At 31.9% G+C, this 13,699-nt stretch overlaps 1 protein-coding gene across 1 annotated transcript; it reads right to left on the bottom strand.

Annotated features, from left to right (window-relative positions):
* Window positions 1-122: 122 nt before the first annotated feature.
* LOC126734783 (uncharacterized) lies at window positions 123-10,240 on the bottom strand. The gene is made up of 4 exons (XM_050438506.1): window positions 6,901-10,240; window positions 5,872-6,275; window positions 5,708-5,818; window positions 123-5,647 (listed from the first exon to the last, which is right to left on the bottom strand). The coding sequence occupies exons 1-4, from the start codon at window positions 10,073-10,075 to the stop codon at window positions 5,570-5,572; spliced, it is 3,768 nt and encodes a 1,255-aa protein (XP_050294463.1). The 5' UTR covers window positions 10,076-10,240; the 3' UTR covers window positions 123-5,569.
* Window positions 10,241-13,699: the final 3,459 nt, after the last annotated feature.

Genomic DNA, 13,699 nt, shown 5'->3' on the forward strand with positions numbered 1-13,699 from the left:
GCAACCAACACGGTAAGGTTAATATTTATTTGATTACACCTATTAAGCATCTTAGGATGGAGAAAATATATTAGGAATTCTATTAGAGCAAATTGGGTGTTTTGGCAAATAAAAGTAAGAAACTATGAAAATTTTTTATTAAAACTATGCTGCTATGAAATATTTCTATACAAAATAAATAACTGATGTATAAAAAAACAACGTATAAAAATATGGTTCAAAACGCTTACAAAATAACACATGCCACAAAAGAATAACAAAACTCGAAATTAAATATGTGAATAAAGATTGTTATTCTCAGTGTCTGAATTTTAATTCTAATTTAATTACCCGTGACAGTAAACTGGCAATGAATAGGGTGTTAACAGTATGTCATTTCAAGGTGGCATTCCTGGACCAATTTTGAGTTCAGTTCAAAGGGTCATACAAGTGGGCCCTAAATGTTTTTTAAAATAAATGGTCTTACAAGTTCTATTTAAAAGAGTATTAAAGTTTTTTTTTATAAACTGACAAGAATATATTATATTTGAACTATTTCTACTTAGAACTAGCCGTGTATAGCTACCCCACTAGTTGCTGAAAAAAAGGAAATGAAGATTAAAAGGTGTACCTTTAACATATTTTCCAGTAACAAAACCGTCTTTGAAAAACGCATTAAAAACTGAAAATGAAAAAAACACTCGTTTATATGAATTTATCGACTTAATTAGGATATGAAGTGTCACGGATAAAATATTTTATCGGCAGAAGAATACTCCCAAATTATGACATACCATTAATAGTATATTTTGGTAATATATTAATGTATCATTAACAACAAAGCAAAGTAAGATGTTGACATTTTTTAAATTGCATTAGCCATGAAGTAGTAGTAAAGAAGGGTTGCATTATATGTATACTAAGTCAGCTATTAACCTAAAACAAAAATTGGAGAGGCTACAAAATATCCTTGAGGAACCAATTTCTGCTCTTATTACGATTGCCGAAGTCAGTCCCCTATACTCACCATTTGCCGACGATCACAAAGATAAGATCGGATCAGTTTGCAGCTTTAGACACATTCAAAAGCTTTCGAGAGTCACAAAAAATTGCAAACATTGATTTGCTCCTCTCAAAAGCAAAGACTAGTGTTATGAAGACATCATATCATACAGTTCTCTACATTTAATTTGGGTCGGACTCTGGTTAATATGAGAAACCCTATCGTTCTCGTTCTAACTTGTGACTTGTTATTGCAATAATTGTTTTCCACATCAAGACCTGACTTGTCCAGATGTGATAACCTGATACAAAACATTTATTAAAATTTAAATATAGTGCCAAAGAGAATCTGATGTATTTACAAAAAAAGGTCTTAAACTCATTTGTAGTTATAGTTGTGGTAAAAATCATACTATTAACAGAAATGAAACATTTATACCTAAAATTATGTTATGCTTAAAAAAATAAATCTGTGCCCAAACTTATTCTGTACACACTGGTCTTAGCTGGCTTAAATGCTAGTTTATTACTTTATATGATGTCTATTAGCAAAATTGTATAGAGAAGTGGACAGAAAAAAATTCCTGAGAAAAAAGTGAATTCGAAACACGAAACTCATGGTCATAAATAAAAAACTATACCCAGGTAAGATAAACATTAATTCAAGCTTCAAGGCAAAATCCATTTACCTCTTTTTCGCAGCTCCAGGTCCTGGTTGGAGTGGATATAAAACTCTTGAACTATAAAGCGTGGATGGAGAGAAGCTAATTTATTAAGACCCATATTTTGGGTTAAAAATATTATAATGACTGGTATTTTTGAGGATATTTTAAGGAAACATAAAAGTATTGTGCTAATATGTAGAACTGAAAAATAAAAAACAGTATCCCAATTTTAAAAAATCTAAAAAATCATTTGTTAATTTTCTACTGCAGTCTATATATGTGTACCCCAGAGCCAGACTATGTTAAGTCCAAATTAACAAAAATCAACCTTAATATGTTAAATCACATAACATTATGCCCATCTTTTGATATTTTTAGATTTAACATATCTTAAAAATTACTGTAAATAGCCAGTTTTAAAAAATGTTAAGTCCTCATAGCGCACAAACCCAATCAATGTTAAGTTGCATTAACCTTATTTGGCTTGGGATTTCGTATTTAGTCTAATGTATAAAATCCGTAAATAAAAATTTTTTTCGGGAGTGCTAAAAATTATTGTTTGATTAAAATTGTTTTAAAGTTGTATTTTTTGAGGAAGGTAGTAATGTCATCGACACCGTCACTTCGACGACCCCGTGGTCTTCTAGGACCGCTAAAATATTAGGTAAGGTGATACCTGATGAAGTACCTGGAAAGGATGAAAATCACCAAGGTCTAAACAGAATAAGAAAATCAGGTACGTAAAAAATACTTCTTACTATAGAAGGCACCTATTATTTTAACAGACTAAATAACGTATTGTCCTAATTAATAGTTTTTTTTGCATTAATTAAGTCATAGAATGGACATAGTTTACCCCTAGCATTACTAGGGACTTAACATATTTGTGTTAAATTAAAAAAAAAGTGATAGGTATTTTAGAAAGGAAATATTATTTTTCCAGAATTTGTCGAAAGTAAAAAAGATGATCCTCCTAGTGAGTGTAAACCTGAATATCCAGAGAACCTTCAAATGAATTTAGAGATAGGATTCAATAAAATGGAAACACCTGGTAAGTTTGTAAAGCACTTAAATTTTATAAACTATCTAGCTTAAATAATTTTGACTAATATTTCATAACATTTTATCCAATCAATCCAATAATTTCATCCTATTTATCATAAATGTATGATGTGTACTTCCACCGCAATCAGCATTTAGTTTAAGCGCAGATTCGAATAATTTAGAAGGGAGATTAAAAAAACATGTAACGGCAGAAGATGAGGAGCATCAATCGCATAGAACTCCAGACCGAGAATTATTACATTTTGACAGTAATGACGATGTGACGGATCCTAATTATTCATCATCAGAATTAGAAGATGAATCTGATGATGAAGCTGAGCAAGATGAAGGCGAAGGTGCATCTAATGCTGAACTAGATCAATGCGAAGTACAAGCTAAAATACTAACCCGAAAAAGAAGACGAGATCCAAAAATTTGGAAAAAAAATGTAACAAAAAGGAAACGGTATTCAGGATTAGAATACAAAACGGACAGTGGCAATCGTATTATGAAATCGAAATCTCTTAAGGAACCGTGTGGTGATACTTGCAAACTCTTATGTAGAAATAAAATTTCTCAGGTGCGTCGCCAAATTATTCATAAGAATTTCTGGAGCCCATCAAAAACAATAAATGTAAGAAGGCAATACATAGCATCCAACGTTTCTCAAATACCAATAAAAAGACGTAGGGAGGTAACTGGTCAAAGATGGGCAAAAAGAAATTTTACTAATAAATATAGTTTTGAAACAGGCGGAGTAAAAGAAAAGGTTTGCAAAAAGTTATTTTAAATACACTGAGCATCTTTCAGCAAACAGTGGATACTGCAATTAAAAAGAAAAAGGATGGAGGCATTGTAACACCTGATAAAAGAGAAAACACGTACCTGTCAACAAAATCTCAGAGGAGGTACAAAACGCTGTTCGAGCCCATATTTCGAAATTTCCAGCTTACGAGTCACACTATTCCCGGGAAAAAAAAAAGAAATATCTCGGTAATCATTTGAATATAAGTAGGATGTATAATCTTTATTTAGAAGAATCTCAAGAGAATGGTCTTGGAGCCGAAAACATTGCAAAGGAGTGGTTATATTCAGAGATATTTAACTATGAATATAACTACTCCTTTAAGAGTCCTGACAACGACACCTGTGACCTATGCGGTGAGCTTCAGCTTAATATCTGTGAAGCGGAATCTCTTGAATTACGGCCAAGCGCGCAAACTGACTATGACAAGCATATTGCAGATACCAACTATAAATATAAGCTTAAATTCGAAAATAAAAAAAAGTCGAGGGAAAATTTACGAGAAACAAAAGTTATACTGATTGATCTCCAGAAATGTCTACCAACACCAGATCTACATAACTCCCAAAGCTTCTATTCTCTTAAGCTGTGGACATATAACTTAACAATACAAGATGTGACAGATGAAAAAAGTTTTTGCGTGATGTGGGATGAGAGCGTAGCTGCTCGCGGAGGAAATGAAGCTTCATGATTAATAAAATAGGTAGAGACACATGTTTCAGATGAGATAAAAGGGATAACAATTTGGTCCGATAACTGTCCCAGCCAAAACAGAAACATTTTAATGGTTATTTTTACATAATTTAATTTTATAATTTTTACATCCTTCAGATTAAACCAAACATAAATACCATTAATCTTAAGTTTCTAGCGAGAGGACACACTCATTTGGAGGCTGATGTTGTTCATTCTGTGATCGAGCGTGAAAGAAAAAAACTTCCGCAACTTCAGATTATGACTCCTTGGGATTGGCAGCAGGTAATTCGGCTATGTGGAACAAAGAAGTATTGTTGTCAACATGGAAACTTCTGACTTTGAGTTTAAGCAACTTTTTAATAGCTCGACGGCACCATATATTCAGCAGAAAAAGGATAACTTGGGAAAAGACTTTTTAATATGGCATGCGGTTCATATGCAAGCTAGAAAAGATAACCCTGGGATTTTATACTATAAAGCAGACTTTGGAAAAGAGTTTATGGAAGTTGACTTCAACAGAAGGACCAAACGAACTAATTGCATGCCCATATGAATGGGGGCACATTAGGACAGGGCCTAAACCACTTTCAGCCAAAAAGTACAACCATTTGCAAAAACTTTTAAAATGGGTACCAAAAAAAATTCCATGATTATTATAAGAATTTAGAATATGGCAAAAACGAAGAAAGTGAATAAAAATCTAAATATTTCTAATACTATAAAATTTTTGTATGTAACCCAACTTTTCTTAATTACAATTTGAATGTCTAAATAAATATTTGTAGTTTTTTTTTTTTGAATGAATTATGCATTAACGATAAGTGGACTTAACACGTTTTAAAAATATATTAAGTCCCTTCTTTGGGACTTAAAATATAAATTAAATCCAAAAAAAATTAAAATTATCTGAAGAAGACTATGTTAAGTCACAAAAATCAAAAAACAATAGGTAAATGCTAAAATCGCTTTTCTACTCTTTATTCTTATCCTTGAAGTAAATTTAAATATTCAATAAAAAATTAAATTTTAAAAACTGGTTTTTTGTAATTTAAAATTTTGTAAAATATTTGGAATAAAATTACTCTACTGAAAAATTAACATTTTGGACTTAACATAGTCTGGCTCTGGGGTACACATATATATATAACTTTTTTTAATTTAAGTCCATAAAATATATTGGAATTTTAAAAATAAGGCACCTTTCTACCTTTCCTGCTTCACGGCGAATGCAATTACTTTATTTTAGCACTAGGCCACACTCTACCCTGCACATACTGGATTATACACCGTTGGCACAACTTGAAACATATAATTAAAGCTTTCAAAATATGTAAAAATAGTATAGCTTGTATAGCTTCTAAAATATATGAATAAAAACTTATTCCAACTCCAACTGTTCCTTCTCGATATCGTGACATTCCTCATTAAAACTATTTATCCAAGCTTCTTGTTGCAACTAAAATTATTTACAATATTATTATAAACATACAATTTATAAGCAGTTTCATGAACTTACCTCAAATTTAGTTTTCTTATGTTTTCGCTTCTTTCTTCCAGTATCACTGGTATCAGAGTTACAAGAGTCTCTTCTCCTCCTTTTGAGATTCTTTTCCTGAACTTCCATAGCCTAAAATACATAACAATTGCAACGTGAACCATTCTAATTTATTAAGAAAATACCATTTTATCAAGCATCTCTTCAGGTTCTTCAAATAACTGCAATTCATCGTCATTAACCTCGTCACTGCAATTTTCCATTAAAGAGATACTCTCGTCATCTTGAGCAGCATTTATTTCTTCGGGTATCGCTGCATTTTCTTTTTCCTTTAAACGTTCAGCTCTTTTCTGTTTTTTGTAATATTGTTTTAATGTAGTCAAATTAAATCTGGAAGGTTTGCCAGGTGAATTTTCATCTTGGTTTTCTTGGTCTTCAACTAATCCAGTGGATTCTTCAAAACCAAAGTAAGTAACTGATTGAACCATGCTGGTTGTGATGATTGGCTGATCAATGACTTGTTGAGATTCATCGAGGGGCAGTAGAGGACTTCTCTTTTGAGGTGAAGTATTAGTGATGTCACCAAGTGCTAAAAAATGTATCATATCATTAATAAACTACAATAATATATAATAATACATTTTGTAGAGTGCAGCTAAAATATGAAAGCATTTAAAAATCAATGTATAGTAAAATATTTTTAATAAAATATATAATTTTTTTTTGCATGAATATAGGAATGAAATATAGGATGTGCCATTTTATATTTTAAACAACCTCAGAGAAAAAAATCTGCACAAGATTTGGAAATCCTTGTGGGTCTATGGTTCTTTCTAACAATTTATTTTCCCAAAAAGGTTATGGGTTCAAATGGAAAATAGTTTTGGGAAATATATATAAAATGCTTTGGGGTATCAGACCATATTATAAAAAATGCCTTATTGTAAACAACTCTTATATTTTGTTACAGATTAAAATTTTAAATAAGGGTAGCATTTTAAATGTTAGAATCAAATAAATTGATTTAAAATTCATTTAGATTGTCAATTCACAGAAATTAGTTGAGTTTTTCGCATTTTCAACTTGAACAAGGCCGTACAATAAGCTTTTGCAATTTTTTTTATTGTAAAATGTAAAAAAATGTAAAATGTAAAAATGTATAAAGGTTTTGTAAATGTTGAAAAAATATAACATATATAACCATAAGTTTTTACCTGTGACAACTTGAAGATTTCTTCTAACTTCTTTAACCCTTCCATTCAACTTCCTCTTACTTATTTTTTCAGGGCTATCAAATTCATCCACATCATATAAACTTCTCTGCATCAACATATTTTGTTTCTGTTCCACATTGCATTCCACAAAATCCAAAATGCTTGTCTGTATAGGAGACTTTTTCGCAGGGGTATTATTATTAACCGTTTTTGAATCATTCTTCTCAAACTGATCCACAAATGTATGGTCAAGTACCATATCTTGATCTATTCTTGGTAAAGCATTATTTTTAACACTAACAAAATGAGGTACTTTCTGAATGTTCAAATTTGGCCTCCATGGACTGGAAACTCTTTGACACATTGTGCTATTTGCATTTGGTCTTCTTACATGGAAATTGGCTGGAGAATCTATTGCAGCTCCTCCTCTCACTACATTTATATTGTTTGGATCATTTTCTTCAAAGCCAAAACAGCTATCTATATCTTGTTGGCTAAGTGAATTATCTGAACTGTGAATACTATGTAGCACTACATGTTCTTGAGGATTATTTATGCCTCTTTTTGTGTTGACATTATTTGGTAAAGCAAATGGAATCGGGGTTGATTGATTTATATCAGTAATTGGTATTGGTAGTGGCTTTTCAGTAGTAACATTGCTTCTTGGTGGTTCTGGAGTGTTGTCTCTACTAGGTAAACCAGGTGGGCTGTGGATAATTTCCATCTCATCATCCAACTCAGTTTCACTTACAAGAATTTTATTAGTATTATTATCATGTTGTGCTTTTTCTTTATGTATAGCACTTTTTTCATCTTTAATTGGTTTTTTCTTGTTAATTTTGTTTGCAATATTCTTTACAATACCACTGATAATACCCTCATAATCTTTTAAATGTGGTTTAGTAGCTTTTTTGGTTCTTTTTCTCACTTTGGCTTCCTTACTCTCAATGCTCTTCATAACTTTATAAATGTGTTTATCAAATAACATAGACGACCTCCTACAAGTTTTTTGTTTTATAACTTTTTTCGGGCTTATATCTGTGAATTCATAAAGGTCAGCAACAGTTTTACACCTTTTTGGAGATTCTGGTAGGGGTTTCCTATAAACTGGTATGGAGTCATATGTCTTTTTGTTCATTTGATCAACTGTTTCAATATCACTTTCTTCTAAATATGTTTTGGGCTTAAGGTTTCTTAATTCGAGTGCAGTTGGTGGTTTAAAGGTTACTGCTTTTTTTTTTAGTTTATGCAGATTTAAAGTCTTAGTTTTCCTAACTGGTTGTTGGTTTTTTCTTAGTTTTTTTTTGCTTTTGTTACTAGTTTGAGTTTGATGATTTTTGTTCTCTTCTATTATTTTAGATAATTTATCAAAATCTGTCTGGTTATTAAGTCTATCTAAATTAATGACTAACATCTTCTCTCCAATAAAATTTTGAGATGTAGTTTTAATTGTTGGCTGATGTGTATCACAATGCTTTTTTCCTAAATTCCCATTGTCTTCTGTTTTAGTGTTTTCTAAACTTTTTTTTGTTGTTACTTGTCTTTTGTTAATTAACTTTTGTTTACTCAAAATAGCATCTGCATTATTCTTTGGGATTTCTGTCACATCTTTAGAAAAATTGATTTGGTGCAAGGAACTTTGGCTAGCACTATTTGATATTGACTTTTTTCTTACTGTTGTAACAAATAAGGATTCATTTAACCAATGGCTAGGTTTTTTAGGTCTTTTACTTGGTCTGACATTAGAACTTGAATAGATATTTTTGTTTGGAGAAGGCATTAAAACTACCTTTTGTATTTTATGTTTTTCAATACTTCTGTTTTCAGTATATTTTGCCCTTCTGTCAAGACATAAGCTTTTTGATCTCCTGAGATGAGTTTTGGGTTGAATATCTTCTAATACAACCTTTAAACATCTTTCAAAAATATTACGGTTCCTTTCCGTTTTATTTATAACATCTCTAGATAAATCAAATGTAGTCAATGAATTAATTGGGCCAGCACTTTTAGATCTTGATTGAGTAGTGTTAAAAGTTGAAGAAATGGTTTTTTTTGGAGATGAGGTTAAGCCTGTTGTTAGTATTTTATGCTTTTCAGTATTAACATTTTCAGTGCATTTTGCTTTAATGTCAGCACATAAACTTTTTGACCTTCTGAGAGGAGGTTTAGCTTGAATATCTTCTAAAATAATCTTCAAGCTTTTTTCAAAAATATAATGATTCCTTTCCATTTTATTTATGACATCTCTAGAAGAATCAAATGTAGTCAATGAATTAACTGAGCCAGCACTTTTAGATCTTGATTGAGTAGTGTTAAATAACAAATGCCTAGGTTTTATAGGTGTCACATTAGAAGTTGAAGAAATAGTTTTTTTTGGAGATGAAGTTAATACTACTTTTAGTATTTTATGGTTTTCAATATTAACATTTTCAGTGTATTTTGACTTTTTGTCAGCACATAAGCTTTTTGATCTTCTAAGAGGAGTTTTGGCTTGAATATCTTCTAAAATAATCTTTAAGCTTTTTTCAAAAATATGATGATTCCTTTCAATTTTATTGATAACATCTCTAGAAGAATCAAATGTAGTCAATGAAGTAATTGGGCCAGCACTTCTCAATATTGATCGAGTAGTCTCAAATATTGTTTCATTTAACTGATGACTAGGCTTAACAGGTCTTTTATTGGGTCTGTTACTAAGAGGCGCAATAGGCATGGCTATTGTTTCTTTTTTTGGTGTTGAAGTAACAAACATGGGATTTTTTATAAAGTTTTGATTTGCTGTGGGCAGCTCAACAGTTTTAGATCTTTGTCCAGTCATAACATATTGATGAGTTTTGTCCACCATTTTTAATTGCTGGTCTTTCACAGGTTTTAAAGACTGCTCTGTGACTAACTTTTTTGGATTTTTATCAGATTTTATTTTGTTATTTACTGATTTAGCTGTATTGGAATTTCTTTGATTTCCAGCATTCTCTTTAGGGCAAGGTTTACTTCTTGATCTAGCTTGATTCCTTTTGTAGCTCTTTGAGAAGGTTCCTGATTCTTCATTCGTATTTTTAGTTACGTTGTGGTCTAAGAGCTTCAATATTCTTTTTGTGTTTTGATTGTTATTTGGTGACTTTGCTGTGGGAATTGGTGGTTTAACTCTCCCGTTCCTTTTAGACATAGTCTTCATTTTTACACTAGCGTCTATAAAACCGATTTCCTAACACGAAACAAATACCCAAATTATAAAAATTCTTTTTTTGTGTAAGATTTTTAAATATAAAATAACTTCGCACTTTAGTTTTCATATATTTGTTTAGGAGTTTTGTGTTTTCGTATTTGAAGTTGAATGTCAGGCCAGGCGCCAGATGTGACATTAGACACATTAGATTGACAATGACAATTGACATTAAAGGTGCGTGTTCACGTAACGTAAGTTGGAGAACTTCAGACGATAACCGATTTCAAGCGATCTATCGGTTTTAACCGCAGTTAAGCCCTTGGTTGACCTTGAACACTTCCCTTATAACATAACCAATCGTGTCCGCTTGGACCTTTTTTAAAAAGGAAATAATTTGTTGTTTGTTTTTATTTTTTCCCGCACTTATTTCAATATCCTTGGTTGGCATTTGACGTTTAGAAAACAGCTCCGGTCGTGGGTAATTACTGTTCCAAATTGATGACGTATAAAAGGCTAATTAGTGACGTCACGTATCTCAACACGGTTATAACTATAGCCGCTTGGATGTGTTCGGTTAATACTATTTAGGAACGGTAATTACCGATAGACCGCTTCAACCGCTTGGAATCGGTTGATATTATTCATTTTAAAGTCATTGGTTGACGTCACCTCATTGATGGCAATAAATGTTCTCTTCCTGAAAACCTTAATATTTTATCGCCTATTACAAAAATTAAAAGTAAAACAAATAGATCGTCTGGTTACAAAACAGAAGATCTAAATATCTATGAATATGATAAATTCTTTCTTTTGCAATATCGCAGAAAATCTTTAATATCACTGGATCTCAAAAGTTTTCTTTATAACCCCTTAGTTAAAAACTCAGTGTCTTTAACTTCCAAGAGTGACTGTGTACACGTAGATAAATAATAGATAATAATAAAATGCGAGAAGTGATTTGTAAAACGTGTATTATATATTTTTCTCCACTAATAGCAAAGCACTTTCGGCTAACAAATAGCCATCATCAGTGCTACCTAAAAGTTGTAAAGAATATAACTTCAGAAGTTCACAAGAATTATCACAAAATCTCTCCCTAAAAGGGCCAAAACTTAAAATATCATGACAAAACTTTTTTTTATTAACACATTTAGACAAACGTACGTCACAATTTAAAATTAACAAAATACAATTGAAAAGTTCAGACAATGATCATTTAAAAGACTATATATACAGAGACAGAACGGTTAATAAAATTATGTGTTTAAAATGTAATAAGAATGAGTCGTGTATGTATCTTTAACGATAATCTGCTGAAAGGTACCCATTATTTGGAATTGTTGTTCTTCTTAATCTTTAATATATCAGAATGAGCCAACGTAGTTGTGCAAATTTCATGATTAAAGTGAGTGAAGTCTATTTAATCTCCTGTACGTAAAGGGGGAACTTTTTGAACATATAAAAATATATCTAATGTATCATTTGAAAAAGATGAGTTGGATCTTTTACAACTCCGACTTAAATTTTCAATAACAACAGAAATATCACATAAAAATATATCCCACTTTGGTATAGAGATGGATGTTATGATCGAACAACTTCATAAAAAGTGGCCGAAGTTTATTTTGGAAAATTATCGCCCTATTTCGCTAATTCCTATATTTGGAAAGATCTTTGAATCTCTGCTTAGACACAGATTAAAGAGTATTTTGAACTCAATTCATTGTTGTATGAAAAACACTACGGCTTTAAGAAATCGCATTCAACCAGCTTCGCAGTTATGGATTTGGGTGAGAAGGTGCTTGAGGGCTTTGAGGGTCGCTTACACTTCCATGCCACATTTTATGATTTATCGAGAGCCTTTAATTGGGTTGAGCATGATATTTTTCTACAAAAATTAAATTACTACAAATTTGACGTCAGTACTCTCCATTTACTCTTTATCTGTATGATAGAAGTCAGTATCTTTCGTTTGGGGAGGAGGGGAGGGGAGTGAATCGCAGAGTTTACCACTGAAACATGGAGTTCCACAAAGCTCCATTCTAGGGCCTATTTTATTCTTGGTTTACATCAACGATCTCCCTATTTGCGATACCGGCTCTGTATTTTATCTCTACGCAAATGACACAACTCGCATATCTCAAGAGTCATGTGCAAACTTGAAAGACTGGGCTGTTTCAAACAGATTATGTTTAAACGAAACCAAAACCCAGCAGATTATTTTTTCTCTTTGAGATCTTGGTTCTTTCCCGCATCTCTCGAATGTAACAGTACGTTTCCTTAGTGTCACTCTTGATGGTGGTTTAACCTGGCTGAGTCACGTTGAAGCGTTGTCGTCCAAATTATTAAGATGCATATTCCTTATCCGTAATTTATCGGGCTTTACCTCAATGAACACACATGGGATTGCCTATTTTAGCTATTTTCATTCTAAAATGACATAATGTCTTATCAGCTGGGTGCACATGTCTAATATATTTGCATTGCAAAGAAGATGTGTGAGGGTGATTGCTCGTTTGGGCTTCATAGAGTGTTGTAAATACCACTTCCGGAAATTGAAAATTCTCACTCTACCCTGTGCAATTATTCTAGTGTGCCTATTATATGTTCGGGAAAATGTGACTAACTATGCAATATAATATGCTGCTACCTACCGGCACTTTACCAGAAATAATGACTTCTTAATTCCACCTTTTCATCGACTCTCCAGATCAAGAACTGGTGTTTCGCACTACGGAGTAAAATTTTTTAATGCACTGCCAGCCTCTGTAAGAGTTCTGCCACTTTCAAAAATATTCAAAAATAAAGTTAAAGATTTCTTAATTAACAACCCTTTTTACTAATTTGAAGAATTTCTTCACTCCACTGTGGCTTTTTAGGAGTATTATGTTTTTTATGTTTATATTGTATTTCTGTTAAGGTTTGAATTTGTTAGTTTTACTTAATGCTTAATTCTTGATGTATTTTTACTTCAATCGTGGATTATCTTATAATATTATATAGTTGCTGCATGGGTTTTATTATTATTGTAATGCTTTTTTTTCTGTATTTTGAATTTTGTAAGAGTTTTTTTTATTTTTTGGCATGAATAAATACATATTTCACCAGTTGCAAAGAGACTGAGGGCTGATATACATGTGGGCTGGCATAAAAAAATTTAAGGAACTGGAAACATTTATTACCTTCCAAAGGACATCATAAAATGTTAATTCTTACTCTTAAAAAAATTAATGAAAAAATTGGGAACTAAAGCTTAGTAATTTCAAAAGCAGACAAGGGGGGCTGTCTGGTTATAATGAATGGCGACGATTATATTTAGAAAGTTAAAAATGTTCTTTTAGAAAACAATTTTATAAAAATTGAATACAATTCTTTAAAAAGAAAATCTGTTTACGAATTCTGTTTAAGAGGCGTCACACAAGAACCCAGCCTATAAAGACGTTTGGGATGCTTTGTGTTCTCTTAAGGAGAAGTTGCTTGCCGAGGATCTGAGAAGCCTAGGCATTCCTAAACTCGCATGTGGACTCGTTAACCTGGACTGCAGGATGATTCGCAGTATGTTAGAAGTGGTCTACAGGCGTGCAAGTTCTGCTGGGCTGTTATACTCCCTAACGTCGTTCTCGGGGAAAAATC

Source organism: Anthonomus grandis, chromosome 4, assembly GCF_022605725.1.
Source record: "Anthonomus grandis grandis chromosome 4, icAntGran1.3, whole genome shotgun sequence".
Classification (NCBI taxonomy): domain Eukaryota; kingdom Metazoa; phylum Arthropoda; class Insecta; order Coleoptera; family Curculionidae; genus Anthonomus; species Anthonomus grandis.